This window comes from Aotus nancymaae, unplaced genomic scaffold, assembly GCF_030222135.1.
Source record: "Aotus nancymaae isolate 86718 unplaced genomic scaffold, 86718_ANA_hifiasm-v0.15.2.pri h1tg000058l, whole genome shotgun sequence".
NCBI classification, from domain to species: Eukaryota; Metazoa; Chordata; class Mammalia; order Primates; family Aotidae; genus Aotus; species Aotus nancymaae.
The window spans coordinates 6,688,100-6,710,469 of NW_026988472.1; the positions used below are offsets into that span (position 1 = coordinate 6,688,100).

The following is a 22,370-nucleotide window of genomic DNA, read 5'->3' on the forward strand; positions in this document are numbered from 1 at the left end:
TGTGTGAGCGTGTGGCTGGAGTGTGTGGCTGTGGTTGCAAGTGTCAGGGAACAAGGGAGTTTCTGGGTGAACACACACAAATGCTGGATAATTGCATTCACTCCTCTCTACCTAAGCGTTCTTTATGTGATTTTGCTTACACAAGCCCTGCCCTTATATTCCAAATTTTCACTTGTCTTAGTCTGGGTACACTTCATGGCGAGGAACAGAAACCCACTCAAGCTAGCTCAAAAATAAAGGGCTGGAGGGGGACTATTGTGAGGCTACACCTCACAGAATCTAAGAACAGTGAAAAAAATACAGCCAAGCCTCACACCAACTGGAAGTGGGACCAGGAGGTCGAGAACCAAGGTTGCTGCCTCGCTCTCTGCATCTCCTGGGCCCATGTCTCATCTTTCTCCATCTCTCATGGCTTGCCTGGTCCCTATCATCTTTTTCATGGACTCCTCTCTCCGGATCGGCTTCCTCTGCTTGCTATATGACCTTTTTCAGCTTCAGGATCCGCCCGCCCCCACCATCGGACTGCAATGATCCTCCAGTCTGTGGTAACACAAGGCAGCAAGGGGCCGTGTGAGATAATTGATTCTCCGAGAACTGGATGAGAGGAGAGAGAAAAAACACTTAGTACTTCGTGTTTCTTCTGCGATAAGCACAGGTTTTATGTGTACCCAAGTGAGGTCAGAGCCTGGTCGGCTCAGAGGCAAACACTTGTAAGATTGGTTTTGGTTCCAATTTTATAGCAAGATGACCTTTTGCTCACCGTGCTTTCAAGTTCCATATCCTTGCATCAAAACATGCTGTTTTGTCTAAAAGTGCCTTCTTATTTTATGCCGAGAAGGCTTTTAAATGTAGTGAATATTACCATTGCTACCAGCTTGTGGTAATTTTTCATAGCCTCATAACAACTGGCATAATGCTACTGATGGTACAGCTGCTACCTAGCTCTTGGTGGCCTCAGGAATTTTGATATTTCGTGAGTTCAGTGACTGAATTTATAGTTATCTCCGGTATATAATTATAAGTACACATTATCAATGTTATCAGCTTGATGCTGGAGCTTACTTTTCCATTAATACAAACCCTGCAGGTTTTACATTAATTACAGAGGGAATTAATGACCCCTTAGATAAGTTTTCACCTATGAATAAAGAGTTTGGAACCAGCTGTGCCAGTAATGACTGTTCTCCAGACACAGGGGTGATGCCCACAGCTCTGGCCTTGGTCCTGATGTCGCATCCTCTGGCCGAGACTAGGGCTTCCCACCACCTCCTCAGAGGCCTCCTGATTCCAGCCTGGCACACAGTAGGTGCTTTTTTTTTGATAAAATTGATAGTTTTATTATTGCTATTAAAGCCACCTTCCATATATAAATGGTAAACCTAGGTGGGAGAGATTATCCCAGGTTCTGGGCAGTCTCCTTCAACTCCTCCCCCTGCCCTTTTCTCACTGTTCCAAATAATAGTAATAATTGCTTCGATTCAGAAAACGTCTGCTAAATATCAGGTAGTATTACACACCACTGGACACACATTCTCTTTAATCCTCGTGGCCACCCTGCCAAGTAGGGTGACTTACAGTTGGGGAAACTAAAACCTAGAGAGGTAAAGTGACCTGCCCCAAGTTGTCCATCCATCCATCCATTCATTTATTCCTTCATTCAAGGATTTATTGAGTGCCTACAATGTGCCAGATGCTGCTAAATGTGGCTGACCGGGTGGTGAGTAACAGCCCTGCTGTGATGAAGCCCACTGTCTGGTCAGGAAATAGACAAGGAGACAGACAATTAGAGACAATTATAGGGGAAGTGCAGGGTGCTGTGGGAGCACCACGAAAATATACCCAACCCAGCCTGAGGGCCAGGGAGGCTTCTCCAAGCCAACATCTAAGCGGAAGCTTGGAGCGTGAGTAGAAGTTAGCCAGGGGAGGGGTTGCGTGGGGGCAAGATGAAGTGGAGAGTGTTGCAGGCCAGAACTGCGCATTTTGGCACCCACATTTGTGAAGGACTAAAGGAGTATCTGCAGTGAGATGGCGATGTCGTAAGAAATGGTCTGGTCTGGAAAGGGAACAGAAGGTTTATTGGGAGGCGGGCGCTGCTGCCCTGGCTGCTTAGATCCAGAGCTGAGGAGCTGCAGGATCCAGCAAGTTTCCATTAGACAATTGCAGGCCTGGGGGCCCCCTGGGTTGGCCTGGCCAACATCAGGCTGGGATTCTCGTGGCCACAGTGCCCCCTAGTGTCCACCAGCCCACCTTGCAGCCTCCACCTCTGTTCATTGTCTCCCACCATGTGTGACCAGGTGCCCTGCGCTGAGTGATGGGGACACTGGGATGAACAAAACACAGAGCTCCCGGCAGAGAGGGGGCAGCAGGCATCTGAACACAGTGTTAAGAGAAGCCGGCTGAGAGACGAGCAGGGCGGAAGGACACAAGGGAGGTGACCCATTCTGCTTGGGTGCGGTCAAGGCAGATTCCCAGAGGGTGCAACATCTAGCTGACTTTTGAAGAACAAGGGGGAGCCAGCCAGCTGGGGAGATGACAGTGGGGGCACAGCGGGACAACAGAGGTACTACTACAGGGCATTTGACACACAATCTCTTTAATAAGGCTTGGAGCAGCAGAGTGGAGCCGAGAGTTGCAGGTGCTTCTGTCTGGGTGGGGTGCAGGTTGAAGGTAAGGGGAAGGCTGAGACTAGCTGGAGGTGTGGGGCACAGGCTAGCTCACAGAAGGTTCTAGGATGCCTGCCACTAGCTCATCATGGGCACTTAGTGAATGGAATCATATAAGAAGCTTCCCTACCTTTTGGGATCACAGACCCATCTGAGGATCTGGCCAAAGCTAGAGATGCTCTCCCCAGAAATTAACACTCTTCATACAACTTTGGGGACTTCCAAGAAACTCCCCACTCCACATGCATGTCCACAAACCATAGGCTCCCAAACTGCTCTTCCTATAGGTACGGAAACCTGCACGGAGGCCTCCAAGGCTCTGCATGCCGGGCCCCGACCTCCATCTCCAGTCTTGCCTTTCTCCCCTGCACTTGTCCCACCCCACCACACTGGCCTCTTCATGCTTGCTGGAAATAGCACTTCAGGTCCTTTGTCCAGGTTGCTTCCTCTGCCTGGAATGCTCTCCTCTTGCCATCTCTACCTTTTGCTCAGTTGAACTGCATTAGTTTGTGAATGTCTGTCTCCTATCACTTGGATATAAGCTCCATGAGAGCAGGACATGTCTACCCTTAGTCCCTGCTGTATCCAGCCCTGGGCACAGTGCCTGGGCCACAGTATCTGTCAAATAAGTGCATGAAGGCCCTGCCAGTGCCCCGTGGCTGGGTCAGGCTCCTCACCCTTCATTCCTTCCTCCCTTCAACCCCTGATGGATCATCATCTGAGTTGGCTCAGCATGCTCAGCTATGACTGAATTCCAAAAGTGGCCCCAGGTTCAGGGATATTTTCTTAGAAATCTTCCTCACTATCCCTGAAACAAACAGGCTTCCCATGGGTCCTCTGCCTCTCTGGGAGAAGGGTCAGACTCTTTCCGGCTCAAGCTGAGACTCTTCACCATGTGCACACTTTGTTTACCAAATCCCTACAAGAACGGTGAGGTAGGAATTGCCACTCCTCTTCTATAGATGAGCAAACTAAGCCTCAGAGGGCTTACCCAGCTAAAAAGTGATAGGGTAGGGATTTGTACCTAGCTTTACCAGGCACCAAAGTGTAGGTTTTTTTGCTTCACCAGAGAGGGAAAGGGGCTTACCCAAGACCACATGGCATCATCCCTTAAAGCTATCAGTACACTTTTTTTTTTTTTGGACAGGGTCTTGCTGTGTTACCCAGGCTGGAGTATAGTGGCATTATCTCAGCTCACGGCAACCTCCACCTCTAGGGCTCAAACGATCCTCCCACTTCAGCCTCCCTAGTAGCTAGGACTGCAGGTGTGCACCACCATGCCTGGCTAATTTTTGTATTTTTAGTAGAGACAGGGTTTTGCCATGTTGCCCAGGCTGGTATCAAACTCCTGAGCTCAGGTGATCTGCCTGCCCCGGCCTCCCAAAGTGCTGGGATTACAGGCATGAACCCCTGCACCCGGCCCAGCACTGCACTTAATGTCTATCAGCTCCTGCCAGGTCAAGAGGGTTCAGCTCTTAGGGCGATAACTACAAATGGCTAGTTACAAGGTGAAGCTGCTTCAGGAGCTAGGAGAGTTGCTCAAGGAGAGGTTTTTTTGTTTTTTGTTTTTTTTTTTTTTTTAAGGCAGGAGCTAAGGGCAGAGCCCTGAGGATCAGGGCTTTGAGGGGTGGGCAGAGGGAGAGGAGGCCACCAAGGACCCACAGATGCCAACCTTGCGGTGGTCCGGAGGGCCTCTCTCTCTCAGTTGCTTTGGCTTTCTTGAGAGGAACCAGCTGCCCCAGCAGGGAAGCAGGAAGGCTGGCCTGTTGCCTGTCAGCTTCTATTTCTTCTAGATCACTGGCCCCCTGGCCCCTCCCAGGGCCGCCTTCTGCTCAGAACAGCCAGGGGCCTGGGCTCTGGAGCCATGAAAGGACAGGAGCACTTCAAGTTGGACCTGTGGTACTCTTCAGGAGCCCCACATCCTTCAGAGCTGAAAAACTCTCTCCTTTCCCCAGTCGCGCCCACGTGGAGGACAGAGAGGTTGCTGTCATAGGCAGGCAGGGAACCAGGGCACCTGGAGTCTACTCTGACTTGCTGCATGAACTTTAGTAAGACTCTTCTCCTCTCCAGGCCTCAATTTCCCCATCTGTAAAGTCAGGCTGGGCAGTTTCCTTGGAAGAACAGCCTCTCGGCATTTCTTTTGATTTCTCCTCTTCTCTTCAGGAAGCATTTCTCTCAGCCAGTCTAGAAAACAAGACAGACGAGTGAGAACTGACTGCAGTGGGAAAGAATGCGGGGCCCCATCTTGAGATCTCAAAATGGGTGATTTGAATTTTCCTTGATATGGAGAGTCCCAGAACAACTCCCAGACACAGTCTCTTTAACTGTGCTGGAAATGAGGGTATTAGTGAAAAGCTTCTATGGAAAGGTTTCTGTATTCACAAGGTAGCGATATGGCTGAGGGCACAGATTCCAGGTTTGGGAACAGCCAAACCGGGTCTTGATCTTGGGGTTCTGCCACTGACTAGCGGTATTACTTCACCTCTCTCCATCTCAATGTTCTGTTCAGGAGAACAGAGCCACACACTTGATGGAGTGCTTGGGGAGATTCTAGCAGAGGTGCATGGAGGAAGCCTAGCCTGGGGTTTGGCCCAGAGGAGTGACTGACTGCAAGCTCTCCAGGCCGCTTCCTCCTCCGAGGAGTTCCCAGTCCTCCAGGAGGAGTAGGGGAAGGAGCAAAGTTTCCAGTTGCAATCTGGCCCGCAGCCCAGCTGGCCTGGCCCCGCCTTCTTGGTTCCTCCTTCTAGGGAAGGGCTGGGGAGGAGGGGGTGGTGACACAGTGGAGACACCGGCTAGGCCAGGGGGCCTGCCCTTTGGACAGGTCCAGACCCATGGAGCCCCCCAGGAGGAGCAACAGGTAGGAACCTGGGACCCACAGCCTGGCCCCTCCCTTCTTGCCCAGGCCTGGACCCAGTCCCTGGGCTGCTGATTCAGCAGCCTCCTGGCTTCCTGGTTCCTGGCTCCCTTCTTGGACTCTGAGAGGCCTTTGGCCTGGGGTAGGGAGCTCGAGTGGGAGAGCCCATGGGCATCCAGGTGCCTAGCTCTAGAAGGACCCTGAGCCCTGAGCAGCACAGCCTGTGGCCGGTGAGGGGTGAGCTTGGCTGCTACCCGGCTTATTGGCTGTGTGTTGGAAGCACTGCAGGGCTCCAGGCTCTCGGCCTCTGAGATTCTAACACCAACATTTCAGCAGCCTAAGGGTCTCTGAGTCTCAGATTCAAAAGAGATCATGAGTCAAGGACTTGGGCTGGAGACTGGCACCTGAGAAGCAGTCGCCCTGATGATTAATCCAGAGCCTTTGATAAGAAGAGTCTCAGGTTCCAAGATTCCCTGTAAGGTTCTGAGATTTGGACATCCTCAAATTTGCAGCTGGCCTGGCCCGCAGCCACATCTCCTGGCTTTTACATGGGCTTTTGAATGGCCAGGCCCTGACCACAGCCTGCCTTTAGGGGCTTGTGGGTGACAGGGGCTGGCTGACCTGGAGGGGTTGGCTCCACTCCCAGCTTGCTCTGTCTCCAGCTGACTGGCACGCCTCTGGCATCTGCGCTGAATGGGGTAGGGTAGGGACCAGGCCCTCAGCCTCCCTGTCCTGCTGTGCCGCCTCCTCCCCTTGGCCATTCTGTGGGAGGCAGGAGGTTGGAGGGGCCTTTGGACCCCGCACTAGGGGTGGGAGTGCAGCATCAGGGGTGGAGTGCGGGCCCTGCCTTGGGGTGGGGGGGAAGCACTGGCCTTCAAAGCAAAAGACTCCTACCTGGAACCACCCCATCCTCGGCCTCACCCACTGAGCCCTGAGTCCCATCCTGTCACCAAGACCACTGAGACCTTGTCAGCCTCCTCCACCCTCGCCCTCCTCTGCTCTGGCACTCTCTGCCTCTCTCTGGCTTCTCTCTGTGTCTTCTGTCTCGCCCTTTCTCTGTCTTCCTCTTTCTCTGTCTTTCTCCTCTTCTGTCTCTTTCGGTTTCTCTCTGTCTCTCTCCCTCTCTTCCTTCAGTGTTTCCCCTACCCACCCACCTGGGTTCTCCCCCATCTTTGGGCCCAGAGACTCTCCTTCCTTGATCCCTTTCTCCCTTCCTGTGAGGGGTCTTATCTCAGGGGAGCCCCCAGGCATCTTTCCCCCTTCTCTTTCATCCCCCCTTCTCCTTCCCGTCCTCCCTACCCCTGTGGCGTCTGGTGTGAGGAGGGCTCCCTTCCCCCTTCCCTGCTGTGGTGTCCCAGCGTCTCTGTGGCTGAGGTCCCCACGGAGTCACCTGGAACACAGGAGGCCCAGCCCGGCTCTTTCGTCTCTACTGCCCCCTGTTGTCGTTGTGTTCTGTATGTGGTTCGAGTGCCGTCCTCTCTTTCTTGACTTTGTGGTTTTTTTCTTTTTTTCTTCCTTCCTTCCTTCCTCCTTTCCTTCCCTCCTTCCCTGCTTCCTTCCTTCCTTCCTTCCCTCCTTCCCTCCTTCCCTCTTTCCTTCCTTCCTCCCTTCCTCCCTCCCTTCTTCCTCCCTCCCTCCCTTCCTTCCTTTCTTCCTTTCATCCCTCCCTCCCTTCCTTCCTTCCCTCCTTCCTTCCTTCCTTTCTTCTTTCCTTCCCTCCCTCCATCCCTCCCTCCCTCCTTTCCTCCCTCCCTCCATCCCTTCCTCCCTTCTTCCCTCCCTCCCTTCCTTCCTTCCCTCCCTCCCTCTCTCCCTGTCTTCCTCCCTCTCTCCCTTCCTCTTTTCCTTTTTCCCTTCTTATCTTCCTTCCCTCCCCATCCCCCGCCCCTCCTCTTCCATTCCCCATCCTCCATTCCTCCCAGCCTTCCCTTTTCCCCTCCCGCACTCACTCTCACCTTCTTGCCCCCATCGCCCACCCTGCCACTTCCCTCCCTCCCTGTCTCTCTCTCTGTCTCTCTCTGTCTCTCGCTGTCTCTCAGGTCCACAGCGTCTCATACTCTACACCAGTATTGCTGTCCTACTCAGGTCCTTGACTCCATGAAGCTTACCCCCTCAGGCAGGCTGGCAGAGAGCAGGTAAGAGCTAGACCCATCCCCCCGCCCCAACTCCTCCCCGTTCCAGACAAATATACAGTGTCATTGCCAGCCCCTCCCACTTCCCTGAGTCCCTGATGTGCCTGTGGAATGGGTGTCTGAGTGTATGAGGAGAGTGCCTGGGAGATCAGGTCAGGAGACCAAAGAGGATATTCAGGGCCTATCTGTAGTTTGTCCTTCCTTAAAACAATTCTTCCCTAGAGACCGGCCCGAAAAGGCCTGAGTGGTTGGTCCTAGACTATGTGATATTCCAGCTGTTGTAAAGGATGAAGAGGAGTTTGCCAGTTGGATAGACTGAGGAAGGGTGTTTAGGCAGAGGGAACAATTTGCCCATATCTTTGGAGAAGGTTACTTCTTTTTTTTTTTTTCCTAAGAGGGAGTCTTGCTCTGTCGCTCAGGCTGGAGTGCTGTGGCACAATCTTGGCTCACTGCAACCTCCACCTCCCGGGTTCAAGCAACTCTCCTGCCTCAGCCTCCTGAGTAGCTGGGACTACAGGCACGTGCCACCATGTCTGGCTAATTTTTGTAATTTTTTTTTTTTTTTAGTAGAGACAGGGTTTCACCATGTTGGCCAGGCTGGTCTCGAACTCCTGACCTCATGATCCGCCCACCTCGGCCTCCCAAAGTGTTGGGATTACAGGCGTGAGCCACTACACCCAGCCAGAGAACTTTATCTCTAAGTTACGTTTTCTAATTATAACTCAATAAAAGGAACTATTAACAACAACAGCAAAAGGGCTAGGCCCTTCTCCCCATTTGAAAGTTTTAACATACTTGTGTTAAAGAGGAAATAAGAGTGGAATTTATGGACTATTTAGAATAAACGTCAGTGAGAATACTACATATTAATACCTACGGAATGTGGTCACAGGGTTTCCCAGAGGAAAATTTATTATCTTAATTGCTTTTGTGAAAGAACATGATGGTTTAAATTAAATGGCCTAATGATTCCACTCCAGAAGCTAGAAAAATACAACCAAAACAAAGCAGAATAATTACTACAGATAAAACCAGAAATTAATGAAATGGAAAACAAAAGCTTTGATAAAGTATTAATAAGTAAGCAAATATGACTTTTGGAAAGACCAGCTCTACCTAGTTTGGTAGCCATCCTTTGGCAGACATGAATAAGAAAAAGGCTAAATAGGCCGGGTGCGGTGGCTCACGCCTGTAATCCCAGCACTTTGGGAGGCTGAGGCGGGTGGATTACGAGGTCAAGAGATCGAGACCATCCTGGTCAACATGGTGAAACCCCGTCTCTACTAAAAATACAAAAATTAGCTGGGCATGGTGGCGCGTGCCTGTAATCCCAGCTACTTGGGAGGCTGAGGCAGGAGAATTGCCTGAACCCAGGAGGCAGAGGTTGCGGTGAGCGGAGATCGCGCCATTGCACTCCAACCTGGGTAACAAGAGCGAAACTCCGTCTCAAAAAAAAAAAAAAAAAAAGAAAAAGAAAAAGGCTAAATGAATAAATAAATAAATAAAATAAGATATAAGGAAGGGGATTTAACCAAAGGTTCTAAACAGATTTTTAAAAAGTTATTATAAGAAAATATTGACCGGGCACAGTGGATCATGCCTGTAATCCCAGCACTTTGGGAGGCCAAGGCGGGTGGATCACCTGAGGTCAGGAGTTCAAGACCAGCCTGGCCAACATGGCAAAACCCCATCTCTACTGAAAATACAAAAATTAGCCAGGCATGGTGGTGCGTGCCTGTAATCCCAGCTACTTGGGAGGATGAAGCAGGAGAATCGCTTGAACCTGGGAGGCGGAGGATGCAGTGAGCTGAGATTGCACCACTTCACTCCAGCCTGTTGTTGAGACTCCATCTCAAAAAATAATAATTGGATATACTTTTATACCAGTAAATATGAAAATATAGATGAATTGGGTGGTTTTCTAGGAAAATGTAAATTACTAAAGTGACTTAAGGAGTGGTAGGAAACCTGAATAAAATGGAAAACTATGGAAGAAACTGAAAAGATGGTCACAATTTTCTCCCCAGAAATGGTACCAGGTCCAGTTGGTATTCTGGAAGTTCTGGTATGATGGAAATTCTAGCAGATCTTGAAAGATCAGATAATAGGAAAACACAGATAGCTTCCCAGTTCATTCTATAAGGCTAGTATAACTAGACAGGTTTAAACGAAATAAGAAGCAAACTATAGCCTAATGCCACATATTAATAGAGCAGCAAATATTTTCAATAAAAGATTATCAAGTGGAATCCATCAGTGTATTAAAAGAAAAATATATTATGACAAATGAAGGTTTGCCCCAAGAGTGCAGAGATTGTTCAACATTAGTACATGTTATTGTAATTTATTGTATTAAGAGATTAAAGAGAAAATATCATATAATCTCCATTAATGCTGAAAAGTGATCTGATTAAATTACACATCTATTCTGCTATATTGGGGTAGTTTGTTACACAGCAATAGATGACTAATATAGTAAGCTAGGAATCATGAAGACTTCCTTAACTTGGGAAAGAATTTTTATCAGAAACCAAAGAGAATCATCAAATGTAACAGTGAGGTACTAGATACATTTCCATTAAATTCAGGAACAAAATAAGGATGGTGGCTATTGCTGTTATTAACCGATATTTTTCTAAAAGTTTTAACCAGTGGAATTAAAAAAAGAAATACATGGTATAAATGTTAGAAAGACAGAGTTAGAATTAGCATTATTTGAGGATAATATGATTGTCTACTTAGATAATTGAAGAGAATAAAGTGAAAAATTAGTAGAAGAAGAAAATTTAGTGCAATGAGTAGACACAGATAGATATACATGCAAACCATTAACTTCTCTGAGTACCAGCAATAAGTAATTAGAACACATAACAGAAAATATCCCATTCACAATAGAAAAAATAATTCTATAAAACCCCTATGAATTTACAAGAAATGTGAAATACTTGTCTATAGAAAACTATAAAATTTCATCAATGGCTGTAAGAAGTCTTGAGTAAAACAAAGTTATATCTTTTTTTTTTTTTTTTGAGACGGAGTCTCACTCTGTTGCCCAGGCTGGAGTGCAGTGGGGTGATCTTGGCTCATTGCAACCTCTGCCTCCCAGGTTCAAGTGATTCTCCTGCCTCAGCCTCCTGAGTAGCTGGGATTACAGGTGCCTGCCACCACGCCCAGCTAATTTTTGTTTTTTTAGTAGAAGCAGGGTTTCCCCCTGTTGGTCAGGCTGGTCTTGAATTCCTGACCTCCTGATCTGCCCGTCTCGGCTTCCTAAAGTGCTGGGATTACAGGCGTGAGCCACCGCGCCCGGCACAAAGTTACATCTTGTTCCTGGATGAGAAGAGTCACTGTGGTAAAAATGGTATTTGTTCCTAATTTGGTCAAAACGTTCATTGCATTCCTTATTAAAATTTCAATGATATTTTCTTTGGAACTTGAGTGATTGCAGTTTAAAGTTCATTCGGAAGAGTAAATGTTCATGAATCACTAAGAAAAATTTGAAAAAGAACGAGGGTGACTTCTTTTGTTAGATACAGACTTACCATAAAGCTGCAATAATTACAAATATTCTATCATCAAAGAAATAGAGGACTACAGACATGAAACAAAATGGAGTTTAGAAATAAACTCATGTTCATATGGGAATTTATGACAAAAGACATCTCAAATCAGTGGGGAGTCAATAAATGAGATGGGACTATTGGTTACCCATTTGGTAAAAACATTTAAGTGAAATCCCTGTTTCATATGAAAACAAATACAGGCCGGGTGCGGTGGCTCTCTTCTGTAATCCCAGCACTTTGGGAGGTTGAGGCGGGCAGATTGCTTGAGTTCAGGAGTTCAAGACCCACCTGGGAAACATGGCAAAACGCCAAAAATACAAAAATGAGCTGGGCCTGGCGGCACGTGCCTGTAACCCCAGCTACTTGGGAGGCTGAGGCAGGAGAGTCACTTGAACAAAGGAGGTGGAGGTCGCAGTGAGCCAAGATCTCACCACTGCGCTCCAACCTGGGCAACCGAAGGAGACTGTCTCAAAGGAGAAGAAGAAGAAGAAAAAAAAAAAAAAATACAGCCATAAAAGTACCAGAAAAAAAAATCTGGAATATTTTAATAATATTAGGGTGGAGAAAGCCTTTCTGAGCATGACTTAAAAACCCATGAGCTATGACATAAAGAATGATAATTTCAGCTTCATTAAAATTTAAAACTTCTGTGCGGGGAAAGATACTATACACAAAATTAAAACATAAACAACAGGCTAGGAGAAAGTATTTGCTACACAGATATCAGGCAAAAGGTTAATATCTCTGCCTGTATCTATATCACCTTCTGGAAACTAGTAAGAAAAAGAGACAAAACCCATTCAAAATGGAGAAATAACATGATATGGCAATTCAGGGAAGAAATAGACAATTAGCTAACAAATGAGGAAAGCTGCTCAAGCTTACTAATAGTTAAAGAAATGTCACTAAAGCAATGAAGTGCCATTTTTAGGTACCGAAATTAAAAATATCAGAAGGGTTCTGGAGAAACAGAACCTCTCAGATACCTTGTGCAAATTGGTAACATTTTTTATGGGGCTGGTTTGTCAGTTACCACCAGAATCCTAAATGTCTGTATTCTTCCATGCTGAGAACCGTATCTTGGAGTTAGATTTCTCCAAGCTCTTGCTTCCAGAAGGACCCCAACTTGGCCAGCCAGAGGCCTTTTCTAAAACGCCACAATCCAAACTGCAAACATAAGCCAGACTGTGCAACTGTTTATCACATGCCCTTGTAGGATATCGTTCTCAACCAACTCTTAACTAAAAGGTACATGATATACGCTTCTCAAAAGAAAGACAAGATTATGTGAGTAGGGATCATCTTTATTTGTAGCCAGTCTGAAAAAATGTTAAAGTAACGGGAATAGCTTTTATGGGCACTTTAAACAAAATGTGCCTTCCTTTGGCCCAGAAGTTCAACTTTTAAGAATCTAACCTTCAAGAATACTTCGAGACATATGCAGAGATGTTCAGTGCAGCATTGCTTGTGATACTGAAAAATGAAAATCACCTAAATGTCCGTCAGTAGGGAATAGCTCTTTGTCCATGATATACCCATTGTGGATTACTCTGCAGCAGATCCAAAGAAAAAGGTAGATCTCTATATACTCGCACAGCAAGATCTACAAGACTCACTGTTACACAGAGAAAGCAAATTGCAGAACAGCGTTTATAGTTGATCCCATTTTTGTAAGGAAAATAAAACCCCCATAACAACAATGAAAACATATTTTGAACACCCTGGCATAATTTCAAAATTACTGGCCTTTTTCCTTGGTCCCATTTCCTTGCTTTTATTAACTCATTTCCCTCCTCCTTTATACCTTCTCCCTGTATCCAGCTGTTCAGATTTTGTTCAGATCCTTTTGATAATTAGCTCAGATACCACCTCACTCATTCAGCAAGCATTCTGTCTTGCCTGCTTTAGATTAGGCCTTGTGCTGGCCCTTGGTGGAAAATTGGAATGAATCTGATCCTACTGTCAGGGAGCTCAAGTCTAGAAGGGAGAAAGACATATAGACAATGCCAGCATAGTGTGGTTTGAGATGGGACAGAAGTAGGCTCAGAAGGCTGCTAGATGAGGGGCTCTTAACCCCATCTGGGAAGGCTTCCTACTAGAGGGGACGTTTGTACTGAGTCTTGAAAGAGTGCTAGCTTGTCTTCGTTCCCTTCCTCCACCAGAAATGGTCTTGTTCACTCTTTGGCCCTTCCAAGCAGGATGACCTCATAGGGGAAGAATAGTTCAGTCAGTACCTTTATTCAAGTGTGAGTTCTGCCACTTACCAATTCGGTGACTCTGGGCAAGTCATTTACCCTCTGAGCCTCTGTTTCCTCATCTGTGTAATGGGGCTAATGCCGACTTACCTCTCAGGGCTGTCTTTAGGATTGGAGATAATGGATGTAAGATTCCTGGGTGACTGTCAGCTCTAGAAGAGGAGGGACTACCTGTGTCTTGTTTTCCTCCTAGCCAAGTGTGTAGCATTTGATTGGATTTGATCTCAAAGCTGTGTGTATCTGGAGATGATTCTGGAGCAAAGAGTGCGCCTGACCATAGCAGGGCTTTGGGATGAGAAGGCTGGGAGGAGTACATGGTGCAGGGGTTGCATCATACGAAGAGAGAACCAGGTGCTTGGTCTTGGCATAAAGGTGATGCAGGATGGAAAATAAGAGTAGGTGTTCCTGGGAAAGGGATTCCAAGTAGGGAGTTCTGGCCCTGGTTCTCAGTCCTCGTCTGCTGATGCCACCTCCTAATCTCACAGTCCAGGACAGTGAGGCATGATGGGCCACTACTTGCCGTGATATTCATGGCAATCTCAGTCCCAACTCTGTCACTCACTAGCTGACTGGCCTTGACCAACTCACTTCACATTTCTGAGCCTAGTTCCTTATCTGTTAAACAGGACTCAATAGCACCAACATCATGGGGTTCTTTTACTGAAGAGTAGCTGAGATCATTCGGATGAATGCATTCAGAATTTAAGTGGCTGGCACATAATGGGTACTCAGGAAAGAGTAATTATTATTAGTGTTCGTTTCAGGAGATAATTCTGGAGTACTGCTATGACCAGGGTCTCTGTTGGGTAACAGTTCTTGCCTCCATGAGTTCCCAGTCACTCAGGGAGACTGAGAAGGGCCCTGACAGAGGAGAACACTGAAAGATGTGGAAGCCCAGAGGAAGGAATCTGGCCCTGTCTGGGGCTGGTACAGGTCAACTCAGCCTAAGAGCTAAGTCTTAAAGGTTAAGTAAGAGTTAGCCAGGGACAGAAGGGTGAAGTGTGGAAGAGCATTCCAGGCAGAAGGAATACCATATAGCATATGCAAAAGAAACGGGATGTTATTGGGTAGGGCCAGAATTCTTAACCTGGGGTGCATGGGTCTCAGATGAGCTTCAGGAAGCCCATGAACCTCCTGAAATTGAATGCAAAATGTTGCATGCATATACCTATGTGCATTTTTTGGTGGAGGAGATGATCCATGGCTTTCATTAAATGCATAAAGGGGTTTGCACTCCCTCAAAAAAGGTTGAGAACCAATATTGTTGGTGACAAAGTGTCAATTGAATGGATTCTAATAGGAGAGTAATTTGGTAAAATTTGTGTTTTAGAAATATCACATTAGCAGTCAGTATGAAAAATGGGTTGTATGCAGGGAGACCAGCTGGAAGGCCTAAACTGGGGTATTGGCAGAGAAGAAATGGATTCGAGCAGGGCTACTGTGTTGCACGACTCCAGTGAGCACCATTTGTTGAGAAGCATTTCAATTTCAAATTATAGAATCCAAATCCTTTGAGAGTTATTAATGAGATAGACTCAATAGAAGTGTCAGATGACATAAACTATTGTGGATGTAGAAAGTGAGGGAAAGGGAAGAGGTGAGGACGAGTGAAAGTTAGCAGAGGGCCAGAGGGACATGAGTCCATGCCAGTGTTATAGTGCAAGAGGAAAAGGGAACCTCTATTAATGCTCACCCAGCATCCACAGTCCTTGGTCTCAGACATATTTACTAACGTCCATCCTACTCTTAGTTCTCAGAGATCCCGAATGACACTGGCAATACTCATTTCCATGTGGATTTTGCAGAGGAATTACTTTTGCTTTGTGAGTCAGGTCAAGTTTCCTGAAGAAAGTTGTGTTTGAGTCAGTCATTCAAGGTCCATGAGGATTTTGAGAGGTAGAGATGGAGGAGGAGGTGCTGACAGTGTGCACAAAGGCCTGGAGTGAGCAAGATGAAATCAGACGTTGGAGAGTGCAGAGGTCAGGGTTACCTCAAGCAGCTGTCTGAAGAGTACAGGCTTTTTATTTTATTTTATTTTCGGTAGGCAGCTGGAGAGCCATGAGCAGTTCTTGAGTAGGAAAAGAGGAAAAGTGACATGACCAAATTAGCATTTTAGAAGGGAGATAAGGGAGGAGGCCAAGAGGGAGAGAAGCCAAGGTCGTGGGCATAGAGCAGAGGAGATGGATTTGAGAGGTGATCCCAAGGAAGAGAGGAGTGGCGTCAGAGACTGAAGAGGTAACCGGGGAGAGGAGGAGGTGGAGATGACCAAGGCTGGACTTCGCCGTGAGTTGGGGTGTTCAGGGCTGGCACTGGATTCATTCATTCACTGAATGTTTATTGAATGCCAGGTACTGTGCTAGGCACTAGGGGTATAGCACTGAACAGAACAGATGCCTGTCCTGATGGATCTTACAGTGAGTGAGACAGATAAATAAATAGACAACTAAATGTCTAGAGTGTGTCTGATGTTAAGTGCTATACAGAAAAATAAAGCTGGGGTGATGAGGTAGAGAATGTTGGGGTGCCTTTTGAGAGGGAGGGCCTCTCCGATGAGGCAGTATTTGAGCAGAGGCTTGAAGGAGGCAAGGGAGTGAGCTGTGTACCTGTCAGGGACGATGTTCCAGAGAGAAGGAACCTCAGGTGTAAAGGCCCCGAGGCAAGAGTGTGTTTGGTCTGTTTGAGGAGCAGCATGGAGACCGGTGTGATGGGAAAAGGCTGAAGAAGGAGCGAGAGGAGTAGAAGATGAGGTAGAGGTGACATCACAGTCTGTCTTTTAGAGCTATTTAGGAGGTAGAGTCCACAGGATTTGGTGACTGACTTGCTAAGGGGGCAGGAAGAATCTAGGGTGACTCCAAGGTATGTTTTGGGCTCAAGCGACTGGATAAATGGTGGTGCCTTGAGGACAGTGGTGAGATGCTGAGTCAGAGGTCCCTACCCAAAGGGCTGTCCTGGTAGAGCTGTCCGGCACGCGACGGGTCCAGGACCCAGGAGAGGGATCCACACCTGAAGTTATGAAAGGGAATGAGATTACTGAAAAAGAGTGTGGAATGAAAGAGAAGAGGACCAGAGCAGAACGCGTAGGGAAGGAGCCCAGGAAGAAATGGGGGCGGGGTCAGAGAAGTAGGAGGAAAAGCAGTGTGAGTGGGCTCACAGAAGCAGAGGAAGGAAAGGGCCATGCAGAGGAGGGCCTTGTTAAGAGTGTCAAATGTTGCAGCCTGCAGGGAGTAAGCCGAGGGTGGAAGACAGTCTATTGGCTTCAACCATCAGGAGGGCCTGGGCGACCTTCCTCAGAACAGCTTCTGTGGAGTGGTGGGCGCATGAGGCAGATTGCAGTGGGTCGAAGAGCTCGTGGGAGGTACCGAAGTGAAGCGGAGATGGCCAGTGTAGACGGGTTTCTTAAGAAGAAGCTTAGCTGTGAAGAGGAGAGAGGGACAGAGGGGGATGTGGGGGCAGATAGAGGGTTTTTATTCCCAGATGGGAGAGACTTGAGCTTCTATAAATGTTGATAGGAAAGAGGCAACAGAGGGGGAGAGGTTGAAAATGCAGGAGGGAGAGGGGATGATTGTTGTGGAGGAGGTAATGGGGATGGGCTCCAGAGTCCAGGTGGAGAGACTGGCCTTAAATGCTACAGGGTCCTCTGTTTCTTACAGAGGAGCAAATCAGTGGTAGTGGTGGGATACAAGGGTATTGAGGGGGAATTGGTGAAAGAAATACTTCAGGAAAGTTCAAAGCAACAAATGGAGAGCCCTGACCAAGGGCACGAATGCTGGAGCTGGGAGGAAGCAGAGAGTACTTCTGGCTAGGACTTCCTGTAGAAAGCGGCACTTGAGCTGGGTCAGGAAATTCAGACAGGATTGCAATAAGCAAAGATCTGTGCAGAGGGAAGAGTATTCTAAGTGGAAGAAACAGAATCAGCACACACAAAGAGCTGTGAAAAGGCCAGGCATGCTAATGGAATAATGAACAAGCTAGCTTGATGAAGGCTGGACAGGAGTCAGTAGGGAACATGGATGCCACTATAATGGCTGTTGTAGTAAGTGTTGCCTTGCTTAGGACATACTTGAGTTCCTTTAGTCCCACTGCACCCTACAGAATAGATATTTCCTCAGTTTACAGGTAAGGAAAGTGAGTCCTGGAATGGTGAAGAAATGGACCCAAGGTCACCCATCTTGCTCCATAGCCTGTGCTTTTGCCACCTAACAGAAAAGGCCTGGTGAGGCCAGATGATGGGAAAGCCTTGAATGCCAGCTTGAGGACCCTGAACTTTATCCAGGAGGCAGTGGGTGTCTGAGCAGAAGAGATGCATGCTTGAAGGTGGGCTTTAGGGAGGCTATTGCGGTTCAAGAGGGGAGGGAGAAGAAATCAGGAGGTGACCGCGGTGTTAGGGGAAAGGAAGCAGTGGTCTAGCCTGGAAAAGAAGGGAGTGAGCGCTGGGATTGGAATGTCATTTGTTCCTCATGACAGCCTCGAGAGGTGTGGATCTTTCCTCTCTTTTTATAGACAAGGAATGGGAGACTCAGAAAGGGAGGGCTACTTGCCCAGGACTTGCGCCCTGCTTCATGTGATTTTGCTGATTCAGGAAGTCTGTGGAACAATGTGTCAGAGGGAGCTCTGAGTCTGAGAAAGGCGTGTGTGTGTGCGTGTGTGCTTGTCTGTCGGTCAGATGGACAGCAGTGCCTTCCCTTCCTTTCCCTTCCCTTCCCTGTCTGCGTTCCTCCCCATCTCTTCCCATTCTTCCAGTTTCCTGGATTCCACAATTCCTGCATCCCCTGAGTCTGGGAATGGGGGTAACTGTTTCCTTGTCTGTCCCCAGAAGGTCCGCCTTTTCACTCCCAAGCCACCTGGTCCCCTCCTAGTCCCACTGTCTTTCCATCCACCATATGAAACTGTAGCCCAGCACCAGTGACTGCCACATGCAGCCTGGCCCCTGGTACTGTTCAGCAGCCCCCTAGGGATAGGTGGTTGTTCCTGCAGCGACTCTTCTCCCACTGCTGTGGCTGCTTCTGTGTGGGCAGACGGCCACTTTGGGAATTAGATTTGGCTCACGGGTAGTTAATAATCACCACCATGTTCCCATTGCTGTTGTTTGCCAGGCGCTTGATATACGTTCTAGTTCTTGCAACAGTCCTGGGAGGTTCACGTCACAAGCCCCATTTTTACAGACGAGGAGACTGAGGCTCCAAGAGTGGCAATAATGCGCTTAAGGGCATGTAGCCTGGAACCACTTGTAGAGCTGGGATTTGAACCCAGGCCTGTCTGCTTCCAAAGCTGTGGGCTTTCCATACTCCACTGCTAAGTATCTCCCATTTTCTTGAGCCTGAGCCTTCAGGAACTACAAATCCTTGTCATTCAAGAGCAGGGTGGGTTTCTAGAGGTAGTGCCAAGTTCACCCGAAGGACCTAGTGGGATGAGTCTGAGACTTGGAGCTCCAAGAACCCTGGATTCAGATCCTGACTCTACCACTTACCCAACTGTGTGACCTGGAGCAAGTCCTCTAACCTCTCTGAGCTTTAATTCCCTCAACTCTCAAATGCTCCTCTGCAGAGCTGTTGTGGGGGCTAAGTGAGATGATGTGTGCAAACTGAGAGCAGGTTCCTGTTATATTAAAATGAGGGTCAGCCACCTGGCAGGGTTAGAAAAGGAGTTGATAAACGCTGAGGGTGACCTTAAGACTGAGCCCAGGCTGGGTATGGGGGAGGGCTGTCCCAGGAGGGGACCAGCCACACTGAGTTGGATAATCCATCACACTGGCCTCCCCACCCCGACCCCCATTCCAGTCCCACCTTCTGGTTCCGGCCCTGGCCCTTCGCGTATCTCCCCCGCTCTGCAAACTAATGCCTCTGCCTCTCTCTGTCACCCGCCGCCTGTGGCCTCTACCCCGCCCTTCCTGGCCCCAGGGAAGAGGAGGAGGAGGAGGAGACTGAGGAAGAGGAAGAGGAAGACGCTCACCAGTTCTGCTGTCCGGCCTCCGAGTGCAGTAGTCCCTCCTCTCGGTAACTGAGAGGACAAGGGCCATTTTCTATGCAGAAGCAAAAGCCTTAACCAGCCCCTCCTTCAACCTGCCCACCCCCCGCAGATCCCCCATGAGACCCTGTCCCCTGCTTCAGGAACCAGATGGGCAAGCATCGTACCCCTTCCTCCCCCAACCTCCTTCTTGGAATTCCCATCCCCACTGCTGTCTCCTCTGGACTCCAGCCCCTGAATTAAAGAGAGTTGGAGCCCTAGGTCCGACTAAAATGTGGGAGAAGCAGAGCTTGGAGCTTGGAACCTGGACCCTCCCATACCCACACTCCCACTTCCCGGGCACCCTGGAGCCTACCACTCCTGGAGAGGTCTCCAAATGACATCCCAAGGACCTACCTCTGTCCTCTGTGAGCACAAACAGAGATGCAGGGTGCCTAGGGCTCAGAGGACCAGACAAGGGCAGGACCCAGCCTGCCTAGTTCCCTGTCGTTTGTTCCCTTACTGTGGCCATTGCTGCCATCTCCTCCACTGCTTGAAGGCCTCACCCCATGCCCTCTGCCACTCCCATAGTGCTCTGTAAATATGATCAGGAGGAAAAGGCCTCTTAGAGTGCGTGTTGCTGTGTACAAAGGAATTTCCATCAATAAAAACTGATCTCTTCTCTCTGTCTGATGTATATTCCACCCAACCCCACTTCCCTCTTCCCATCCCCACCAGGGCCTTGCCTTCTTTCCTATCCAGAGCTGGGAACAAGGGCCGGGAAAGAGAGTAGGGTTTGATTTGTGGTTTTGTCAACACCCAAGAGGCACTCAATAAATGCGTGAATGACTCCTAACACGGGCAGGCTAACCTTGGATGTGTCGCATGACCTCTCTGACACATAGTTTCCCCATCTGTAAAAAGGAGAAGGGTTGGATTAGAAGGTCTCCAATGGCTCTTCCAGCTGTGACATTCTGTGAATCTAAGATGCTACAGTTTTAAGAAGCTATAATTATATGAATTTAATATACAGTGATTCAGTGACACCTTCCACTGCAATTTTGTGATTTCTGTTTCTACAATGCTGTGATTTTCGGATTCTCCAATCCTGTGGTTTTAAGATTGCATAATTCTACCATTTGAACAAATTCTGATGATGCAATTTTAATATTCTGCAATGTTAAGATTCCTTGAGCGTTTACTTTTAAGGTTCTGATTCTACAACTTTAGGGATCTGAATCTGAGAGGAAGGCATTTCCCCCCGGTGCAACAACCTTAAATATTCTCTGCGCCTGGCCAGAGGCTGCTTCTAAGACTTCCTAGAGGCTGTCAGCTGGAGGGTGGAAGATGTCCTTTATGGGTTTGTAGGACTCATACCTTCCATGATGTGTCTGTGTTAGGAGCACAGCCGGGAAACCCCAAAGTGGGGTCATACCTCTGACTTTCCCTCTCTGAGCCTTTGGTGTTAGACAAATCTGAGTTTACCTTCCGGTTCTGCCACTTACATCTGTATAACCTTGAGCAAGTTTTCTCTTCTCCTTGAGCTTTGTTTTCCTCCTGAGTACAGTGAGAATATATCTACCTCTCTGGGTTGTCATGAAGATTAGCAAGAAAGAACACAACGAGCCCAGCATAGGGGCTGGTGCACTGTGGGGCAAGTGTGCCGTGATTGGTGGCTCTTGTTTTGATTAAGGCCCAGGTGAGAGTTTTCTCCTGTCTTTTCTTTCCTCCCTCCCTTCAGCATCCCCATCACATTGAACCTCCAGGTTTTCTAGAACCTCACCTCCTTCCCTCATGATTTCTTCACTCGCTCAACTCATCTACTCATTCACTCATTCAAAGTCTCATTTATTTCTCCCCTCCCTCCCTGCCTCCCTCCCTTATTTACTCTTCCTCATTCTACCCAACAAAGCATTGCTTGAGCCCTTACTGGGTACAAGGCGTGACGCTAAATACTGTGAGGGATCCAAAGTAAGACAGAGGCCGGGTGTGGTGGCTCACACCTGTAATCCCAGCCCTTTGGGAGGCTGAGGCAGGCAGATGGCTTGAGGCCAGGAGTTTGAGACCAGCCTGGACAACATAGTGAGACCCCATCTCTACAAAAAGATTTTTTTTTTAAATAAGACGGTGGCTGTGTCCCCTGTGAGTTCTCCATCTCCCAGGGGAGGTGGGAGATGAGAAATCCTTTGGGAAAGTAGGAAGGATGCAAAGGGTTGAAATGATTGGACAGGAATGGCTTCAGTGATGAGCACGTTTTGTTCCTGGCCTAAAGAGGAAGGAGATGTCAAGGTGGGTGGGGAGGTATGGTGTCCAGGAGGGCTTGCTGGAGGAAGAGGTGCAAGAGTTGTGCCTTGAAGACTGGTAAGGGTTTGAATTGGTGGCAAGGGGTGAGACGGCATTCCAGGAGGCAGGAACCGCATAGACAAAAACCTGGGGAGAGCTCCAGGGTCATGCGGGGGAATGGTGGGTACGTTACTCTGTTCACCTGGCTCTCCAAGGTGTGTGAATGTAGATGACCTGGGGCTGGGGAGGAGGAGACCATTCTACCCTTCTGCTGAAGGGGTGGCGACAGGGGTTCAACTATATGGAGGGAGGGGGGCAAGTCAGGGTCAGATGGCCATCCTGAGCTGTGGGCAACTGAATTGGCTGAATTGGGCAGAGGGCTTGTGCTATGGGAAGGGGGCGGGGTTTTGATCATCCGTCAGAGAAATATGTGTGCACGCATGGCCTCCATGTGCCCGGGCACCCTCCCGCTTGTCTTTGCACTAGGCTTTGCAGGTCTCACAGTCATGAGAGACTGTGCACACTGCTGCGGAGCTGAGGAAATGTGATGATGTGAGACTGGGTGCGAGGAATTCTGAGTGTGAGGTTGATTGTGTGAAGTGGTAACTTCATGCACCTGGCAGGCTTGATGTGCGTGTCTGGTGGATGTAATCACAAGGCTTAGTGTGGGTGGCTTTTAA

General features: G+C 48.3%; 1 protein-coding gene across 4 annotated transcripts in view; it reads left to right on the forward strand.

Annotated features, from left to right (window-relative positions):
• The window catches only part of IQSEC2 (IQ motif and Sec7 domain ArfGEF 2), an 87,700-nt gene that overhangs the window by 33,825 nt on the left and 31,505 nt on the right, over positions 1-22,370 (forward strand). Inside the window, exons 1-3 of one of the 4 annotated variants that reach the window (XM_012477283.3) lie at positions 5,404-5,520; positions 7,557-7,652; positions 19,362-20,089. The exons of 2 other annotated variants lie outside the window; for them this stretch is intronic. In XM_012477283.3, the coding sequence (XP_012332706.1) occupies positions 5,495-5,520; positions 7,557-7,652; positions 19,362-19,461 (222 nt within the window). In that variant the 5' untranslated portion in view covers positions 5,404-5,494 and the 3' untranslated portion in view covers positions 19,462-20,089. Of the gene's footprint in view, positions 1-5,403; positions 5,521-7,556; positions 7,653-19,361; positions 20,090-22,370 lie in introns of those variants that run through there. One more of the 4 variants, XM_064364331.1, reaches the window with a different exon arrangement.